This window comes from Papilio polytes, unplaced genomic scaffold (assembly GCF_000836215.1).
Source record: "Papilio polytes unplaced genomic scaffold, Ppol_1.0 DF823688.1, whole genome shotgun sequence".
Lineage (NCBI taxonomy): Eukaryota > Metazoa > Arthropoda > Insecta > Lepidoptera > Papilionidae > Papilio > Papilio polytes.
Window position 1 is genome coordinate 634292 of NW_013525516.1, and position 21462 is coordinate 655753.

The 21462-nt window shown below is 32.2% G+C and overlaps 2 protein-coding genes across 2 annotated transcripts; one reads left to right on the forward strand and one right to left on the reverse strand.

Annotated features, from left to right (window-relative positions):
- Window positions 1-557: 557 nt before the first annotated feature.
- Window positions 558-21383, reverse strand: LOC106104404 (histone-lysine N-methyltransferase setd3). The gene is made up of 9 exons (XM_013284449.1): window positions 20904-21383; window positions 19839-20060; window positions 19518-19606; window positions 18689-18828; window positions 5125-5233; window positions 4141-4268; window positions 2591-2790; window positions 1386-1566; window positions 558-877 (listed from the first exon to the last, which is right to left on the reverse strand). Exons 1-9 carry the CDS (start codon window positions 21211-21213, stop codon window positions 775-777), a joined length of 1482 nt encoding a protein of 493 aa, XP_013139903.1. The 5' UTR covers window positions 21214-21383; the 3' UTR covers window positions 558-774.
- On the forward strand, window positions 10323-18380 carry LOC106104403 (filamentous growth regulator 23). The gene is made up of 5 exons (XM_013284448.1): window positions 10323-10829; window positions 14441-15172; window positions 15528-16827; window positions 16951-17508; window positions 17730-18380. Exons 1-5 carry the CDS (start codon window positions 10680-10682, stop codon window positions 18212-18214), a joined length of 3225 nt encoding a protein of 1074 aa, XP_013139902.1. The 5' UTR covers window positions 10323-10679; the 3' UTR covers window positions 18215-18380.
- Window positions 21384-21462: the final 79 nt, after the last annotated feature.

Sequence of the window (21462 nt, forward strand, 5' to 3'; positions counted from 1 at the left end):
TCCAACTTGATAACCAGTATTAACTGAGCCCTATTTTTAATCGCAACTAGTAAAACACATGCAAATGTCAAATTTCGAAATAATGTTAGCGTTTTTCGTGCAGTGTTGTGTTGTACATGTATACAGTAGCTTTCATCTCTTTTACACTTAAATTAGTTTTAAAATGACCAAAAACACTCAATTGTGTGAACGTTTTAGTGATGAATGAACACCTATGACTAGTTGACTGACTTCCCAAAAGAAGGAGGTACTCAATTCGTCTATATGTTTTTTTTTATCAATTACAAATCTAATAATAAAATATGTTTTGCAATTTGTATTTGGTTTAATATTGATGTTCAATTCGATATTGCGTTTTAAAGTAATTTTACAATTTTTCCCGATAACTTATTAAGTATACGAAAACATTATTAATTTTATTTTTTTTCCGGTTTTGGCACATTTTAGTACATAACTATTTAAAAAAGTTTAAACCTGGCAACACTCGAAATATCATTTTACTTGCTGCGATTAAAACAGGCGATAGTCAAGGTATATCAAAAATGAAAAGAAAATAAAAATAAAAAAAAACAACATTTATTAACTTACACACAAAAATGGGGTAAATGAACACAGACAAACAATACTTATAACAAAGTAAAAATATTACATAATTCGTTGAATCGATTTCACAATAAATTATTAAAAATTAAAATCAAAGACATTTTTGTATAAATTTGTATAAAATAAATACTGTATATAATTTGTTCATAATCAAAAGGTACGTGATATGATTTATTTGTGGGTGGCGGGCAGTTGTTCTAGAAACTTCTCCAGGTACTTGATGGCACCGTCCAATATTTGTACTTCGCATTGCTTCAGCAATTTTATGTTTATCCTGGAAACAAAATTATATTTAACTGAGGTGATTTAGATTCACAGAACGCAGTAGATGGCGCTGTCATCACATTATCGTAATTTTTTTTCATTAACAAAATAGTTAAAACCATTAGAGGTAAACCAAATCATACAAATTCAGCATTGAATCTATACTCATAATGTAAAGAGGAAAAATTCTTATTTTTGTATTGAAATAACTCAAAAAACTACTGAACTGATTTCAAAAATTCTTGCTTTATTAAAAAGTCATGTTATTAGTGAGTAACGTCGGCTTTTTACTAATCTTTTTAATTTCATGCGGGCGAAGTCGCAAGCAACAGCTAGTGAATAAACACGATAAATATTTTAGAAGTATAGTGCAATAACTTCTTTAGGCCGGTGAGCAATAATGACTTTGCTTACCGAGCCAGTTAAAAATTTTGACTATTTGACTTTTCAATGTCAAAAAAGCCCCAAAACTTTTCTTTATTTAACATGTAGGCATATTATTAGTTTTTTACAATTACCTGTGTGCATTATCAGGAGGTGTTTCTGTGTCCTTGTAGGCGGCTCGTATGAGTTTGCACCTCGTCAGCAGGTAGCCGTGCGCGCGGCGCTCCAGCTCCCCGCCCACAGCCGCACTACTGCCCTCGTCCCACGACACCAGCTCGCCGGGGACACCGGCATTGGACCACTTTGATAGTTCCTCTGAACAGGAGTTTTTTTTTAAATTGTGACTGGTAAACGACAATAACCACTGCTATGCCACATAAGGACAAAAATCAATGCAGATTAACGCCACGATGTAGTCCCGTGTTGCAATTTGGGAAAAAATTTCCCAGGGATCGAGCAAAGGGTAGTGGATTCCGGGACCCTCAAATCGCACCTGAATGCGTCCACCGAGGGGTTTTCAGTGAGTAGAAATCTCACATGTCCCCCCCCCCCCAGATTTCAACAAAAAAAATACTACATAAGAAACTTCGACTACAATTTTCGGGCTAGGGCATTTTATAGTTATTAATTTTAACCCACTTCGTGAATATTTAGGATTCAATCATAATTTTCGTGATAGACCTTTTAGTTATTAATTTTAATAGTCAAAACAGTACTTAGATTGAAGGTGCGTTAAGGAATTTATGAATAAAAATATGCAATTAATTGAATTGCTATTTCATTTGCGTGCCCTTAAAACAAAGGCGCTATTGTATGCTTAACTGAACAGAAGTAGTTGCTAAAATTAGTCTTCGAGAATCTAAAAATTAAGTTATTCAGCCAAGTTTGCGGCAGAAACAAATTAAGAATCGAAGATCAATCTATTCAAGAGCGATCTTTTTTTTTCAATCTTAAAAATGCAAATGTTTAGATGGATGGATATTTTTTCACTGCGTACCTAGAACAGCTCAACGGATTTTGCTGAAATTTGGTATAGATGTAAAACCTGAAAAAACAAATACATATAAGTTTTTTAATTTCACGTGGACGGAGTCGCGGGCGGCAGTTACCTTTTAGTTAAAAAGATGTTCTTTTTATCAACTTCTACAGACTCTTGGCCCGTACTCTTTTTTGCAGTTCATTTTTCTTCTTTTTTGCTTTTTTTTGTTGCGTAATCCTTATAACACTAGTGAGTTCATTTTTTTTTTAATATATTTTTTTTCATAAACACAATTATACTACAAACAAAATTTTTACTTATACTAGCACAGTCATTAAGATGTTAGAAAATTCGACTTACCCTGGTTCATATTAAATATCCGTATAAAAGCGAGTAGTTCAGCGCTGACCGGCGCCTCTCCGCGGTACAGCTGGAAGTAGGTGAGGTGCGACAGGCCGAGCTTGCTGAGCAGAGCCAGCCGCGTGCTGCGCGCCGCGTCGCCGGAACTGATGCCCAGCGCCAACGACAGCGAGTCGTTCGGGTTATCCGGGTACACGAAACTGACAAGTAAACATTAGAAACTAACGATCCGGTGAGAAATGGTCAAGAAATTATCGATACTTTCAAGAATGGGAGATACAGAGAAAGCGATCCTTTCTTATTATGCCCGGGTACCGAAGAATATATATCACATCTTTTATTATATCCATACTTTTTGTGTGATATAAAATATAGCCTATGTTAATCTAATATTATAAATGCGAAAGTTTAGTTGGATGGATAAATGTTTGTTAGAGTTTGTAGCCTAAATGACTGAATGGATTTCGGTTAAATTTGGTACAGATGTAGAGGATAGTCTGGAAGAACACATAGGCTCCTCACTTTTTTTTTTAATTCCACGTGAATGGAGTCGAGAGCGAAAGCTAGTAAGTGATAATGTAGCTTTCTGCATGTTTTCGGAGACCGTTCAATGTAAACAAATAAAATTGGCAAATTATAATTATAATTTAAATAATTAATTATTATAGGAAAGAACTGAATTATTTATAAAACACCTATACAACAAAAGTTATTTAATACAGAACTTTTAGATTAAATTTTAAAATATAAAAGCTTTAAAACAAATCAGTAAAAAACTATCTTTATATATGCAGTAATTTTCATAAATAATAAAAATTCGTAATACTTTTATCACGGATTCTATCAAAACTACAATCAATAAATTCACGTATCCCGTATGAATTCACAAGTAGAGGTTACAACTCGATTCGTATTCTTATATCGAATAATTGCATAAGTAAACGTAATCGATAGCATCTGAATTATAACATCGATATTGCTTCTGAATACAATAACGACAAACATGTTTATTTAACTAACAATAGACTTATTCAATAGAACAATTTTACAATCGATTATTTATACATCTAATGACATATTTTCAAAATAAATCAACAGTTTTTAAACCTTTAATAACAACAATAATATTATGTTTACCTCGAGTTTATTTGTAAGGATGTGTCAAATAAACAATCCAATAAAAAAATAAAGGGTGAATATGATTCATGCAAGATTTATCCAAGAATTATTTTTTATTTTTCGATATATAGCTAATTTGATCCTTTTAGATCACCTTTTTATAAGAGTTTTAATTCTAGTCTAAATAATGAGTTATATGCTTAACTAAAATTTAGAAGTCCAAAGATATAATTAAGAGATTGTATGAAAAAGAAGGGAGTGAATTCAGATATCCAAGTCTCCAGATAGATTAGTAGATATGCCGACCCACTGTAGGGAATAGGGTAAATTGATGAAGTCATAATTACTTTCAGATATCGCTTATTACCTTTTTTATTCCTAAACATGTGAACTTTGTAATTCATTGTTTGCATTATTTGCTTGTTACTTACCCATTATGCAGGAACAAATCGCAATTAGGTCTTGCACCATAGTAGATGAATATTTGTTCACCAGCTTTGAAATTCCGTAGAGCAAAGCATTCGCTTCTATCCCTCTCCTCACTGTATTCCGTCGTTATCTGAAACGTTTAACAACATTGGATGTTAAATCAAATCTGATAGTTAAACTAGAGATTGAATTTCTATCCAAAATATTATGAGACCGTAGGTGTATAAATGAATCCATGTTAATATGTTTGGAATAAACACGAAAAAGCATTTATTCTCCTCCTAGTTGCAGCAAGCTAATTTAAAACTTAAAAACGGGGATTACGTTCCATTATGATTTAAATTAAATCTCCTTTCTATCTATGGTATCTCTTCTTTCTTATAAAAGTTAATAATCATATCTCAATTAACATTAATTTCTCGTATATCTCATAACCAACTAGAAAATTAAGCAACAACAATAATTATTCCAAGAGCGTGTAGAGGTTTTGCTTTGATGTAAGTCTTCCTGACTATTGTTCGTTACATCAGCTCTATTCTCCACACTGGTAAACCGACCCGGCTTCGTACTGGTAAAAACAACAAATGAAAGAACTGAATAATTTCCATAATTTCATCTATACTAATATTATAAAGAGAAATTTGTACTTTTGTATGTACTGAAATAACTCAAAAACTACTAAGCCGATTTAAATAATTCTTTCGCCATTTAAAAGCTACGTTAACGCAGAGTAACATGGGCAATTTTTTTTCCATTTTTTAAAATCTCACATGGACGATGTCGCAAGCAACAGTTAGTTTATGTTGTACTGCAGTATACTATTGGCCACTTATAGACAGTCTTATATAGTGTTTTTTTACACAAAACCTAACCTTGGTGACCACGTAATAGTTCTTAGTGTGTCAGATTTAGTTGTAGACTAGTTGTCTTTAAAAAATCTATATTATCATAAACTAAGGGCCATAGAGTTTCTTAAGACTGCGTACCTTGCCTTGTTCATGGTTGCACATGTCCCATAGCGGTATGAAAGCGGTCATAGTGCCGTCTGCCAGTTGTATGTTGTTCTGACGCGTCATCACTGTTGACGCAGCCCATCTGAATACAAAATTTGCATTACTCAGCATTACCTATAATGTTTATACCATATGCGGATGCACTCTCACACGTAAGGGATAACCAGCTCATCTGCATTTACGAGATATGAATATAAACGCGTTAAGGGACTGAATAATTTAGTGCTGAAGATTATTATTTCTGAGTGGACATGATAAATAGTCAAACTAACGACAGTTTTTTTATTCATTACACACTAGATATCGCCCGTTCTCCATGGAATAAAAAAAATAAAAGCAACTACCCTATAAGTTGTTCCAGACTATCCTCTATATCTATGCTAAATTTCTTCGTGATCCGTTTATCAGTTTCGGCTTCTAACAAACATCCATCCATCTAAACTTTCATGGGAAATGGTTATATTAGTTAGAAGTAAGATATGTTATGGATATTTAAGAGGAAGTTGGAAGTGTGATGGATAACTAGAAGTTCGTTTAAAGTTAAATTACATAACAAAATATCACTTAAAGCTAGCGAAAGCAAGTACATGAACACAATAAGATTTAGAGATAATTAAACTCATTTAGCAAGCTTTCCTTTCATTGTACCTACATAATATCAACGTTGCAGTTTGTGATGGGAAAATGGCTTCATTTAATTATGTAAAACGTAAACATAATTAATTATTAATTACAAAAACCTACTCATGCAACGTTACTATGACGGAAGTCACTAATGAATTTATTAATTTACTAATTCCTTAGTGACTTTTCACACCTTCAAAGTCGTATTTAATTATATCGTAATATTATAGCTTTCACCCGAGACTCAGTCCGCGTGGAACTGTAACATCCATCCATCCATCTAAACTATGGCATTTATAATAGAAGTATGATATTTAATTATATCGTAATTGATCACTAAAAATACATTGACATTTACAAGATACTTCTTAATTCATTTATAGCTATCAGTTGCATTCTCTCATACACATTTAGTACTTTGTATCCTTTCAAATCTGACAATTCGGCTGCAGATCGTATCTTTTGTAAACAATGGTTATTTGTTTTCTTCTATTAGTCGGTTCTTCCTGCTTCGGAGGAGGCATTTACAAATTGTCGGCGTCGAGCATGCGCGATTCTGTTATGATAATAACGCCTCAGCCCGTCCGGTGCTTTGTTGACGATTGTTACAATTTTACGATTGTCTAATGAATTTTGGTACTGATTTTACTTTCAAAATTTCTTTACTTTCCAAAGCGGTATCCTCTTTTTAAGCTACCAAGGATTGCCAAATGCAACACTTTAGTAGTCCATTCATGAACTTGATGGCAAATTCACCAAAAATACATACATGGACTCAATTTAAATAAAAAAACAGTAGTGGAAAGACGCCAAATGTTACCAACACATCGAAAGAAAAAGCATTATTTATAGAATTATACAACCGAAGTAAAATTACATAAAATGTCGAAAAGGTACGAAAGAAGTAATGGGTACTCGTTACCTTTCTCGGCTCTATGCCAAGTGCGGTTGTGCGAAATATTGCGTAAATATGATCCCGTTGAAAGTGACAGCATTGTCTAGACGTAACATGGTAAAGAATAAACTTTGTGGTATCTTTCTTGAAAACAAATCACGCAAAATATTTTAACAAACAGCATAAGCTACACTTACAAGAATTGTACTCCAGAAAATTATTCTTTTTTACGCTAAAATTTGCTGTGGTACTGCGAAAGATAAACAAAACTCAAACGATTAAAGTTATAAACACCAACAAGTATCACCAGTGGAGCGATAATTCCGGCTTTCCAAGTCGCTTAGCAGATGACAAGGCGTGAGATATTACGTACTTTGACTCTAGTCGGGCTTCGAGAAACAAGTGATAAGGTCAATGTACCCTCATTATTGTCGACTTCAAGAGAGAGTTTATAGATTCTATACTACAAAATTACATCACACTTCCAATCATACTCGTACTAATATTATAATTACGAAAGTTTAGATGGATGGATGGATGTTTTTTAGAGTTTGTAACCTACACGGCTGAACGGATTTCTATGAAATTTGGTATAAATATAGAGGATATTGTTGAAGAACACATAGATTTTTACTTTTGTTTTTTTTTAATACCACGCGGACGGAGTCGCGAGCGAAAGCTAGTGGTATATAATTTTAAATTGAATTACAAAACGTTTATTTATTTAAATAATTATGGTACAAAGTAGAATACTTATGTAATTTTTACACAAATAAACAAAAAGTAAGTTGTATCTTTACATAACTCATTAGTGGATTTTCTATGGTACTTCTAATTAAATTGTTTAAATTAAAAAAATGTTCTCACGTATTTTATCCTAAATCTGTGGGTAGTCGGAGATATCAATCACTATTCACATCTTCACAAACACATTAGTTATAGAGGTGAAAGCCTTAGCCCTACAAACCGATGTTTACAATTAAAAAGTAAAAAGTAGACCAATAAAAGTATATAACGTCTTTAAAATCATAGTATCTTTAGAGCGTGCGCACACCAAAACAACTATTTTGTCTCGCTTTGATTCCTATGAGAATTATACGGAGGTGCGCACAATACTCCATTTTAGGTGTGCTACTAAACTGTGAAATTAGCTGCGAAACAATCGACAATCGCACAACCGTTGTGCGATAATTAAGTCACAATTGCGCGCCCGCTCTTACTGTTCTAGATTGGTTAATTTATCATTCTTTCACTTTATAAATCGATGCAAATGATCGAAACAAATGTATAATAACGCGTAACTGATGATTTAGCATTTCTGCGATTCACGAACAAAATCTTACCGATGTAGAAAGCTGTAAATATTACATAAACCGTTGAGAATCTTCCAATACGGTAAAACGTTTGAAAGTCGATTATGCATTGCAACTTAATTATATTTAATAATTGAATATTTTTATTTAAGAAACACTAAGAGCTATTAACAATTCAAACCGTACCGTATCTTTTCGTTGGTTCATTATTGAAATATACATTTAAACGTGGTTTAAGAATAATTAATAGAGGATGTAATAAATAATAATGGATGATGTCTCAACAAAACCAGAAATGTGCGACTAGTCCTAATGTTTTATTTATGGCCGGTTTCCCAAGTACTTTTACCGTTCGTTAGTGTTTATGTTTCGATAACTCCATTCAATGCGTTTCTAAACTACCTAACTAGATTTTGACCCTTTCAAAACTTGGTTCAGTCTAACACTAATGAATAACTAGTAAATCTATACTAATATTTTAAATAGGAAATATTTGTATTTTTGTGTTTTAATATTTTTGTGTTTTTGTAAGTATTGAAATAACTCAAAAACTAATGGATCAATTTTAGAAATTCTTTTATCATTAGAAAGGTAATTTAATTGTAAATAACATAGGCTAAGTATTTTTTTTTAATTTGTTATTTTTTAACAGCTAGTGATAAAATAAATGGAAACTTCAGCAACCCAGCGTTAACATTTTTCACTACAATATGTTGATATTACACTACGCTCTGATTGTGTCGTACGATGACATCTCTACCTACCCGTTATTATGTAACGCAAAATGTAGCGAAATATTACAAGAAAGAACAAAAGAAAAGTCACCGCGGCGTGCCAAATCAATTCTGATTCCGACCACCACAATACGGGATTGTTTAATTTTTTTTTAACCATTTGCTTTTTTTTTAACCTTGTTATAGTGTAAGGCTGATAACAGCCAGTTGCTTTCTCTAATTTCTTGGACCCTTAAAAGGGTTTTCAAAACAAAAGATAGAGGTTTTCACGGTGCAGATATTCTACATTTTTAATAATCAGAAATAAGAGAAGGTAGACCAGCGTAGGGTGGTAACACATAGGCTTACTTTTGTGTTTTTTAATTCGACGCGGACGTATTCGCGGGCAAAAGCTAGTTCAATAATGAAATACGTTAACATGTAGTGAAAGAGTAACAGAGATATTTATCCGCACGTCGCATTCCTTGCAGGAGGCGGCGCGCGAGCATACCGTTTCACATACATCGTGCAGCGATATACTAGCGATTACTCCATGCTAATGCTATGTTTATAAACTGCCACCTTCAATAACCACCATATCTACAACTAAATGAACATTCATTTTTTTAACTAGAAAGGAGCAAATGCCTAATACTATCGTCCTTACGTCCATTGAAGCCTTTGTTACTTGTTAATGACTAGTATTAATCTCGTTTGGGAGACTCTGCTTTTACAGATCTTGGCATGAATATAAAGAGAGTTACATGTTGAGTTTGTTATCACTATGTCTAATAGTTATTTCTTTTCACGGACTAAAATGACTCGATTTGCCGTCTCTGTAATTCAAAATTGGAATATCGACAGATATACGACAAACTAGATTATCAATTAATACTATACAATACTAATATTATAAAGAGGAAAGATTTGTATTTTTCGGTTTTTGTATGTATTTGATTCAAGCAAAAACTACTGGGCCGATTTTAAAATCCTTCACCATTAAAAAGGTAATTTATCTGTGAGTAACATAGACTATATTTTGTATTATTTTTCCATTTCAAGCGGGCGAAGCCGTATTAAATATGTATGTCAACTAATGTATGTAGTTAAATACTCACATAATCCAGAGGAGAATTAATTTAGAAATTTAATTGGCGCAGTCATGGAGCACCTTCAGCATAAACTCTCTTAAGAAAGATGGTAAGCCATTAGTCAAATGGTTTTTATAAACATGTCAGTAAATTTATATTTTTTTAAAAACATAACAAATATAAAGAATACTAATGATGACTATGCGATGACGTTACGAGTTTATAAACTTGTAAGAATAATAGTTCTTTCATAATTAAAAAAAAGAGGTTAAAAATGAATGGACTATATTTATAAATCTTCAGTAAAAAGTGTAAATCGTTTGTATCGATTTATGTGAAGAATAATTGCCTTTCACAAAACAAATTTGATTGATAATAAATATAGGCATATTTATAAATTTTTACCGAATTCAATGGAAGAAAAGTTTATTTTATATTTCCATGTATTGTTCGTTTTCCATCTTAGTGCAAAGCGCGGGGCATGAATCTGCGAGTCGGCCAGCGAGCTCCCGCATTCGCACCTATCGAGCAGTCGTAAGCCAACGTGTGTCACTTTCCTATACGAAAAAAAACCGCAAAGTTCGGTAAAAAAACGTTTATTTTTTAAATTTTCAAACAGCCAGTAACATTGTTTCGTACATTGTTAGCGACCAGCTATAATTTAAAGTTTTAAAAATAAAACAGTGATAATGTGGAAATTAAAAATCGAACGATTCGAAATCGCCAACAGTTGTATGTGAAGTTGATATCAGTTTTGTTTTTTCTACTTCTTCCTTTTTTATTCTATTTTTCATTCTTTGTCTCCAAGAGGCGTTAACGGATTTTTCTTCTGGTGTTTTCAAGTGAATTTTGTGTAAACTAAGGTTATCTTGGATTTTTTGTTTGGTATAATATGGGTGTATATCTGCGAAGAACCATGCCGCTGTTAAGTACATTGGCCGCACTGGTTATTATTGTGAATTCTGCGGAAGAAGATTTGGACGAGTATGCACGGGAACTACGACCGAGGACAATGGAGACGGACACCACCAATTACGATGTGGTAATTACATTTAAATTTAATTTAAACTGTCTATGACTAACTATATTATTAACTGTAGACCCATGATATTAATTTACAACGATTTGTTGCTATGCTTATTAACTGCTTTATGCTGGTAATAAGGTGTGGTTATTCACAGATCGCCCATATTGATTAAAGCATTAAAAGTTATAACAAAATCCTGAGCATAATTGAATTATTTAATAAATATTAATATTTGTTCGTTCAGAATTCTATATCATTATAGTAGTCACAGTGACTAGGTATTGAAGTGAAATTTTCACTTGAAACCATCGCTATGTAGGCAATACCATGATAGACTTTGCTTAGAAACTGCCTTATAAATAGTAAAAAATCTACACTAAAGGTATCCATTACTGTAAAATCAACAATACTAAGTGCAGCAAAAAACTTTCAAAGTAATACAACTGTTAAACAAAGGTCAATATGGAGGTTACCGGCAACATCATGAAGTTGATGGGGTTCTTAGGAGAATTGGGCACGGGTCATTCCATGTCCTGCCTACACTCAAAATACTCGCTAGTCGTGGAGAGTGAGATTACATACATCTTACATACATACAGATACATATCAGAACTTTTACTAGTTAAATCGAATGTATTAGAACAATATCTATTATGCTTTGATAAAAAAAAACATTCTTGATATCACCAATGGGTCAGCTACTGTTAAAACTCGTAAACCTAAAATGTTATTGTTTTGTGTATAAAGGGAAATGGTAGACGTAATTACCGATAATGAGGTACGCAGGTTTAGGTATAAGAAAGGAATGTGTGACGTAACATACGTTTTTGTGATAGATATGACTTTAGGCACCTCTTCTTGTCAATCGTTAGAGGATTTTTTTGTATTGTCTTATATGACAATAACAAATAGACCTTTGTAGCACAGAACATTTAACTGTATAACTTTAAAAGTTTGAATAAATCAAAAAATTGATTGGTTCAAAACTATGATTTCTTATGATCAATTTCTTGTAATAAATGATATCGTCTGATAAGTATATACTCTCTGGAAACAAGTTTTCTAAAGAAATCAGACATCTCTGATCTGGAAATGTAAGTAGGCCGGGCTTGGAACTTGTTGGTAGATAATAGAAATAGTAAAGACATCATAGAATCATACTTCATTCTAATATTATAAATGAAAATGTTTAGATGGATGGAAGGATGATTGTTAGAGTTTGTAGCCTAAACGGTGGAACAGATTTCGATTAAATTTGTTACAGATGTAGAGGATAGTCTGGAAGAACACATAGGCTACTCAATTTTGTTTTCTTAATTTTACGCGAACGGAGTAGCGGGGGAAAACTAGTATTAGATAAAAAAATCTTTAAAACAAACGTCACTGCAATTTGGATAAGACCTCAACATACAAACAAAAGACACTCAGCCTGCAAGCTAATCTTGCAATCATAAAATGACTAGCAATCACTCTACGAATGTGAAAGCCGTAATACAATTGGAATCGAATCTATAATATGAAAGCGATTGCTCTAACATATGACTATCAACTTGAAGGCATTTTGTACACTTGAGATAAGTTTCATACATCATGACGCTTTGTATTTCAGTTTCCGTCAGGGAAATAATTGTACGAAATATATACTGCCCTCTCATTTAATTTGTTTGAAAAACTAAGAGACCTGCATGTTTATTGCAAATGTGTCAGCAATGGCAATTCTGTTCGTATCTATAAAAAATATAGATAAAAAAAAATATTGCAAAAAGATTGTTGATGAAATAATTAGATATGTATGAAGGATCATTGCAACCTTATTTGAAATTAAAATTTTAACCCGTTTGATATCCTTTGTGTAGAAAGAATTTGCAATTATTGTTAAACAGCAATTTCTTTCATAACTGATAAAAACGTGCCACTCTCATAAGTATTTAAATAATTCACAGTGAACATAATATTTATTCTCTATTAACCTTTACCTAAGGTTACAAAAACAGTAATAAAATACCATATTGTCGTCCAAATTGAATCAGATGATTTTATGAATTTCATAATCTCTTTACTTTTCTAAAAAATCTCAATCTGCATAGTTCGCATGAACTAAAATGTATTTTGAATTCAAAACGTATCTCCAACAGGTGGTCTCAATAATTATAAACAAACAGAAATAAATCAATCATGCAATAGAAACCGTTAAATATTAAAAAAGCGAGCTACTTTGAATTCATCAAAACAAATTACTGTATCTGATATATTTTAAACATGTAATAATTACAAAAAAATACACAAGCATAAATACAATCATAGCGTAATATCGTAATCGAATTTAACCTATCGATATATTAAAAACATAAGCCCCCACAGTGCAAGTTCAAAAGCAGAACCGGTATTTGTATAGTATGGTCGCTTTCAACTTTCCTCTCGACATTATGCCATCGCTGCTGTAACAGCTTTCGTTGCTATGAGATAATATATGCATAATAACACGTAAACTGTATGTACGATTGTTTGATCAGTATTTTTCAGGTACGGTTGTTTAATACAACGACTTTAACGTTCAATTTCAAACGGAAAAATGTATGGTTCGGTAATGAACTTTGAAACATAGAAATGATGTTGGCTGATCTTCTCTCAATCTCAAAGATCTTATCTCAATTTTAAAATTCACCATCATTTGACAAAGGGGAGGATAATTAAAAATTAAATCATACTAATATTATAAATGCGAAAGTTTACATAGATGGATGGAAGGATGTTTGTTAGGATTTGTAGCCTAAACGGCCGGATGGATTTCTATGAAATTTGGCATACATGTCGAGGATAGTCTGGAAGAACACATAGGCTATTCACTTTTGTTTTTTCAATTCCTCGCGGACGAAAGCTAGTTATTAATAAAATTGCGGGTTTGCTAGTGGTTTCTTATTATATTGGTAAAATTAATCATATGAGACCTTCTATTTTGACTAATAAAAACACATTAGAATTTATTACTTAGCACACCGTAGACGCTACCAGGTTATTGCTAATGATGAATAAATGACAATTAAAATACTCCAGTACAGCAAGTGTTACATTTTGTTCAGAATTTACGAAACAGCAAAAAAGGAATTAAGCTAGTATGTAGTGTTTGTGTAGGAACAAAAGGTAATAACAATTACCCACGAGGCAAGTCGCACGGCGCTATTCAATGCAACTGCTTCATTTTTACTTTTACGTTTTCACTTTTGATTGCGCTATTCAAAACACATGTGTTATTTGCAATCAAATTGATATGCTAATTTCAACCAGATAAACATACATGAATATACCAGGACTAAAAAAACATAATCAACATTAATTTGGGAAAAAGATTCTTAATTTTAGTAAATCATACAAAATATTGTCAACTTACATAATATAGTTAATAATTTATCGATACGGAAAAATAGAAAATTTTACTGTTCGTGACATATTTCCAGCGTGTATTTCACTTTCCACATTCATACCTATTCATGAAATTTTCATTATTTTATAGGTGCGGTGTCTTACTTAGGAAACGATAGTATTTATTTATGTGTATTACATGTAAATTAGTAACTAATTAACTATATTATAGTTCATTTTTTAAGTCAGTACAATTACTTTTTCAGCCATGGAGAGCAGTGAAAATAGAGCCCATGATGACGCATTCTACTCAAACCGATACATGGGACGGATCTCTTGAAGATCCACCAAAACGTCGCAGACCCATCCGAAAACGCAGGCGTCGACCGCAAGCATCTCTTCACGGACCTCAGGAGAGATATCTACAACCGGGAGAGTATAGACCCTACAATACAGACAACTATAGACCTCTAACAGAGATACCCTATAGACGCCGCAAAAAGATTGACACCAAACACGACGAGTGGAATGCACGAACGGAAGCTGCAGAAAGTCCAAGACCATTTCGAAGAAAAGGCCCGAAAAGAACATCAGATCAAGAGTCGTGGCATGAATTCAGCGAGTTCGGTGACGTACCCGCCGATGAAACCTTGGATAATAATGCAGCAAGTCCTAAACACGAAACTACAAACTATGACGCTGAAGTAGAAAATAGCGAGAGTCACCAACCACGGCTAACCATAAATCAATTTTATAACGAAGAGAAAAATCGAAATGCATTTGCGACAGTAGACGTTACGGCGGAAGACGATGATGACGAACCAATACAATTTCCTGCCAATAAAGATGAATATGAAGAACAAAATAATCCCGAAGTAAAAGAGAATAAATCCCTATCAGAATTTTCGTTGGAAAATGGTTCCCCTATTAAAATCTCACGAAATAGAAACGAAAACGGAATACCTGGCCAGGATAATTTAAATGACATTACAGAACAAGTAAGTTTAAAAACATAATTAAACTATTTGAAACAGTATTTATTTTCATCACGAGGAATAACAATAAGGTATAATGTTATGACCCGCGGTAAATTTATTTACCTAGTTTATCTAAAAATGTATACTTTACATGTATATATTTGTAGGAATGTCTTCGATATATTGTTTTGAGGAAAATTAAGGATAAAATACAAGCACCAATAGCTTTAACGCACCTTGATAATGCAACATTTTTTTTACGGTACTTTAAATTTTTTACCCCATTTTACTTGTAACTCTTAACATTATGTATTTAATATTCATTGTATTGTAACTCTACTGAATATGTTTTGAAACAACAAATATTTCTTTGCAGAGTAAACCCTTGGACCCGATTTCGCTAAAAGATATATTACAAAAATCCAAAGGCAAGAGTCTTAGTGAATTACTGCAACAGCATAATCTAACTTTAGCCGATTTGCTCAGCGGCGAGAAAAATGCCCTATCAGTATTAAAAACAACAGAATTACCACAAACAGATAAAGAAGCAATTGTGGAGCTATCTACAACAACCAAAGCACCTACAACCAGAACGTCTAGATTCTCCACAATCAAAACACATAGCGTTTTTGAACATGGTATGAATGCCAAAAAAGAAATCAATTTAGACGAACTTTCTTCTTCGGAAGAAATAATTGCTACAACAATCAGACATAGCACTACAGAATCTACAACAACCGTCGTTACTGCCAAAACTAGCACTGTAAATAAATTTAGGTCACATGTCATTAACAACTCCTTAATTAATCAAACTTATAATGTTCCTTCAAATGAAACAGTTGTAGTTAGTAAAAGACGACGATATCCTACAGCCGTTCGGATAAATCTACGCATGAGACCAATAGGTAACAATTCTTATAAGGGGCAGCTAAGTAGAGATATGATCAATATCACCAATAGAAGATATCAAAATAATAACTTTACTAAATTCAGACAATGGAAAGAACTTATTCCAGCAATTAAAAATCTAACACATACAAATATCAACTTGAACTTAGAAGACACAGATAAAGTAACCACAACAACGATGCCTGAAGAAATAACCACAACAGACAATATCGCCCAATTCAATGCTTTCAATACACAAAGTAGCGATGAAGCCGAAATGGAAACAACAAACATGAATACAGACACAATACCTACGACAACGGTCAATATTATTGAAACAACGACATACGAAATGATCCCCTCAATAAGACCATCACTAGCTTCTAGAGTAAGAACGCGACACAACATAACCAATTTAAGGCAGCAAGCTTTTGTAAACAGATTAAGAAATATAAAATCAAAGCATAAGATTGCAACGAATAAAACATCACCGGAACATTTACTTTCAGAATTATTCGAAATGGCGAATTTAGTATCGGCATCTGAATTTATCGCAAAAATGAAACCTAAACCAAACAATGTAAGCGAAGTTCCAATAGAAACGGTTACTACGTTAGATGATCTTATAATGAAAGAATCTTCAACGAAATCCTCTGTTCAAAAATCTATTAAAAGATCAAGACCGCGTGAGAAGAAATTAAAAACTTCCACAACTGCAGCGCCAATCGTTAGCACTACAGAGAAAACTGCTAAGTTTGAAATAGACGAAATTCTCCGTGATTCTTTAAGTAAGTATTTTGAACTGATAAGTTAATTTAAAAAAAATCTTTTAACTATAATATTTCGTCCACATAAGTGGAATATCTATAGTAGATAATCTAAAATATTAAAAATATGTACTCTATTTTCAGGTAGCGCTACATTGTCAAAGATATTGAGGGAAAGAAACATGACATTATCTGAATTATTGGAGCATAGAGAGCGTGGTTCCAGTCATGTACATTTAGCAGATATATTCCATAATGCGTCAAGAGAACCTAATCCGCCTGAACCTTTCCTCTCCAAGTCTCTCATTGAGCCTATATCTAGGGAAACATATCCTTTGAGAGCGCTGTTAGAAGCCAATTCACATAATAGTACGGCGAAGCCAACAACTACTGTACCGTACGTAACACAAACTGAATACATAAGCATACCAATGATGATGGATTTCGGTAACAATGTTAATGAAAATGCTGAAAATATAGGGATATCGTCGTTAATAACCAACTTTACTGTCGAAACCAATACGAATAATCCCAATAATATAAAAAATGTGAAGAACGAAGATAAGATAGCAGCATTACTCACGAACAGAACATCACGACAGAGTCGTGGTAATGAAGATTTGATCACACTTAATGAAATATTTTCTTTAATACAAAGAAGTCGTAATATATCTGATAATATGGTTGAACAAGCATCAAATGGTAAGTACATATAAAGTTCAAATATCTTAGAATTTTTCTGGTTATATGTATGAACGCAATCGTGTAATGCTTATACTAAAACCTATGTGATAAACGCATAATTTTTGTTTTAAGTCATTTAATTTTTAAACTAAACTATTTTTAACATGATTAAAGTTTTCAGCAAGCTTTTTCCTCAATATTAAGTTAGATAAAACAAATTTTAACATTCACTGTTCCAGATACGTCAGACTTAACAGTTAAGAAAATTGTACTCGAAGAAGACATAAACGGAGATGGTTTAATAGTTCTAGAAGATGTCCAAGGAATTGATCACAACCCGTCTGAAGAGAAAGTCGAATTTAAATCTTTGGAAAGCGAAGAGAACTCTCCAAAAATCGTACCAGAGACAATAAACCATAATACAAGATCTGCGACTGTTGTCACTGCAAGTATTGTAGGATTAATAGCTGTGTTATTTTTGTTAACATTTGTAACATTTAGATGGAAACATCAACAGCATGTGTTTATCAGGAAATATGGTTCAAGCGAAGATAGAATACCGTCTCCTGTATTTGAAAATAGGATGACCGCTAAAACTAGCAGCATGCGCAGTTTAAGTCCAATGTTATCTTCAAATATTTACTCAATCGATACTTTAGAGAAACCCCATGATAAAGATTGCCCCGAATACACATGGGATAGTCTAAGAAAACCATATTTGTAACTTTTAATCACAAAGACTTTAATGCTATTAAATGGAGTAGGTAGTTTTAAAATTAAGTGACCTGATTTATTTAAGGGACAATGTAATCTATTTTTTTATTTAAATATTTTAAGGTTTTAAATTTTTCCTAAATGAGCACTTATGACAATCTATATTGTAAATATCTCTAGTTTTGGTTTCAATGAAAATTATAATACTGAAAATTGCTTTATAAAAATTTTACTCCTATTATATTATTATGTTTAATTATCTATTATTGTTATCCTTTGAAATAATATGTTATTGACACATGAAAACTACAGACTATCTGAAATTATGTTTTTTTTTAAACAATTAAATGTAAAATTTGCCTAAAGATATTGTTGTTTCTCATAAGATAGTATGGCATGAGTGCAATCATTAAAAATAATTAATTACAATTGTTATTATTTGAAAGGAATAAAAATAATAATTGCATTGTGTTTCTTTTCTTACCTGTAGTTGTCAAATGTAAAGACATCTCGTAAACTCTTCAACACCGGCATATCAACTGTTTGAATCTTATTGTAAAAGTATGCATACTGCCTTGAGATACTTCGGTAGAGTTTCAATGATGATTCCAACACTGGTGAGGGCTGTAAAATATATCATACTAATATTATAAATGCGAAAGTTACTATGGATGGATGTTTGTTAGAGTTTGTAGCCTAAAAGGCTGAACGGATTTCGTTGAAATTTGATATAGATGTGGACGATAATCTGGAAGAACACATAGGCTACTCACTTTTGTTTTTTAATACCACGCAGACGGAGTCGCGGACGAAAGCTAGTATTTTTAATTCTAGAAATACAAAAATAAACAGTGGCCATTAAATTATTGAGCACAAATAGATATTTGAAGAACAGTAGCATTTGTCTGTGATTTGATCCTTGAGAAATTAAAAAAAAGTTAGACTGGTATATTATTACAAAAAGACCTAAAGAGACATTTTAGACGCATACAGCAAACATCTATCAAGCACCTTTCACATTTTATATTAGTAAGAAGATTATAAAAATTCAATTAGATCTCCCCTCCTTCTAATTAGTTAATAAGAAATTTAAAATAACGATATGTTAGACAGGTAGTGGTATACCTAGAAAGAGATGGATGGATTATGTAAAAGGTGATACAGTCAAGAAAAGAGTGGTGACTGAGATGACGGATGATAGAGTTATTTGTAGGAGGAAAACATTGCACGTCAACACTATGGAAGTAGGATAGTGAAATGTTAATCTAAAACTATAAATTATTTAACTAACCTAATAATCTGTTAACAATTACCTTGAGTTCAGCTAGCTCTTCAGCTGTGAAGTATAAAACAGTATTGTATTTTTCTGGTAGAACATCTATATATGGCTTCCAAAATGACTCTGAAAGTTCAAAAATTGCAGAGATTTGATTAAAGTGTTTTATCACATTAAATTATCTGTATTTACATTACAAAGATGAAATATTAATATTTATGAATAAACCTAAAATATATACCTCAAGTAACAAAAACTAGAAAGATGTTTTGTAAATTGCGTGCAGATGAAGTAGCAAATAAAAGCTAGGCCATAAAGTAAAGATTTAACAATTTCAAAGTATAGATATTTTAATTACCTGACTTGCTCCTCTCTAACAGCAAATACAGTGCCAATGTTATATTTCGCATATTCTTCAATACAGGATCAACATTAATAAAAGAACTAAGTTCGGACTCTATAGCATCTTTTTCACTCAGCATAACTTTCCCCGGCACAGTCAGAATGAGGGAGTCTTCGTTAAAATCTTTAGTTGCCTTCAAACCCATATCATATCCCTCAAATTCACTTATTTCCACACCTGAAAATAATAAATTACTAAATAAATATAAAAGCAATATATGATTGACAAATACAGAAAATACATGAGCTAATATTTAATGTACTAGACATTTGATTTATTCTAAGTATTGTAATTAATTCAATTTGAGGAAAGTATTTAGTTTTGTTTAGAACAATACAGATTCTTTAACAAAATAGTACAATGTAGAATGTGTACATATTATTTGAATTAACTCTACCATTATTGTTTTCTATAAATTCCAACAATTTTTTAAGTATACTTATACTGCATATCAAAATTGAAATTAAATTTATTGTCGTTTACCTCAACAAAACTTAATTTAAATTGCATAGAATGTTCCTACCTCAAGCACTACTGTCATAAAGTTTCCTTCAATTAGTTGTAAAGTATTAGAGATTGGCGCTGAGTCAGCCAACAAGTTGAATTAACCAACTAGGTTAAAAATATCAACTATTTCATTGACTAGTTTAAAAGCACATTAATTTTTTTTCATTGATGTCAAATTCATAACCTTAAAAAGGATTGAATTTATAATTTGCATGCTACAATTTAGTATCATAATGTACTATTCTTCTTTCATAAGTTTAAACGAAAACCCATAAGGAAAAACTGTATAAAAGCTTTCTGATGACTAACAAGTTTTGGGAATATCAAAACACAGTTACCAATTTGTACTTTACAAAACCACAATTATAATCATAATCACTGCAATACCTAGCAATGTTCTAAGCAATAGTTGTATCCTTGACCTAAACTGATTGCAATTACTTTTTATAACAAGACTTCTTGATTATTTAATGACAAAAGGTAGAATTAAAGAAAATTATTATTCTCAATTACCTTGAAACAGTGCTCCATTGTCACGCAACCAGATAAGATATTTATCCAATTTTTCTTTGCGTTCGACCGAAGGTTCTTTGGGGTACAAAGCATTTTCGATGTTTATGATCTCCTTTATAATAGTGTCGATTTCTAAATGATGATCCCAACTTTTTAGTGTATTACCAGTAGTCCGGAATACACTGGTCAGTTTAAGCACTTTATCCGTCAAAACAGCAAGCTCTTTCCGCTTTTGAAGTTGGAATTTATTTGTCTCCTTTCCAACATTTCGTTTTTTAGAGATATGCTTTGCTTGCAATTTTCGCCCCATGATTTTTTACGCTCACTTTTAAGTACACTACTCATAAAATACAAATAAATTAATTGTAAAATGATCCCATTTACCGATTTGTAAATGTAAAACGTGGGAATGAGGATAAAAAAACTAAAAATAGTTATATTGAAAGTGTTGTTTTGAAACCTACAACGAAATATGACACTGACGTTTAAATGTAACGATTTGAAGTTTTCTAGGTAATGTTACCATATTATATAAAAATTAATACACAGGTAATAAAAA

Bases quoted from the DNA above. Each gene is read 5' to 3' on its own strand.
- LOC106104403 (XM_013284448.1), top strand. From the start codon at position 10,680: ATGGGTGTATATCTGCGAAGAACCATGCCGCTGTTAAGTACATTGGCC. The intron at 10,830-14,440 runs GTAATTACATTT...TTACTTTTTCAG, and splicing joins ACACCACCAATTACGATGTG to CCATGGAGAGCAGTGAAAAT. The intron at 16,828-16,950 runs GTAAGTATTTTG...CTCTATTTTCAG, and splicing joins AATTCTCCGTGATTCTTTAA to GTAGCGCTACATTGTCAAAG.
- LOC106104404 (XM_013284449.1), bottom strand. From the start codon at position 21,213: ATGGGGCGAAAATTGCAAGCAAAGCATATCTCTAAAAAACGAAATGTT. The intron at 5,234-18,688 runs GTAAGAAAAGAA...TTTTGTATTCAG, and splicing joins TTTACATTTGACAACTACAG to ATGGGCTGCGTCAACAGTGA. The intron at 1,567-2,590 runs GTAAGTCGAATT...ACTCCTGTTCAG, and splicing joins GATATTTAATATGAACCAGG to AGGAACTATCAAAGTGGTCC.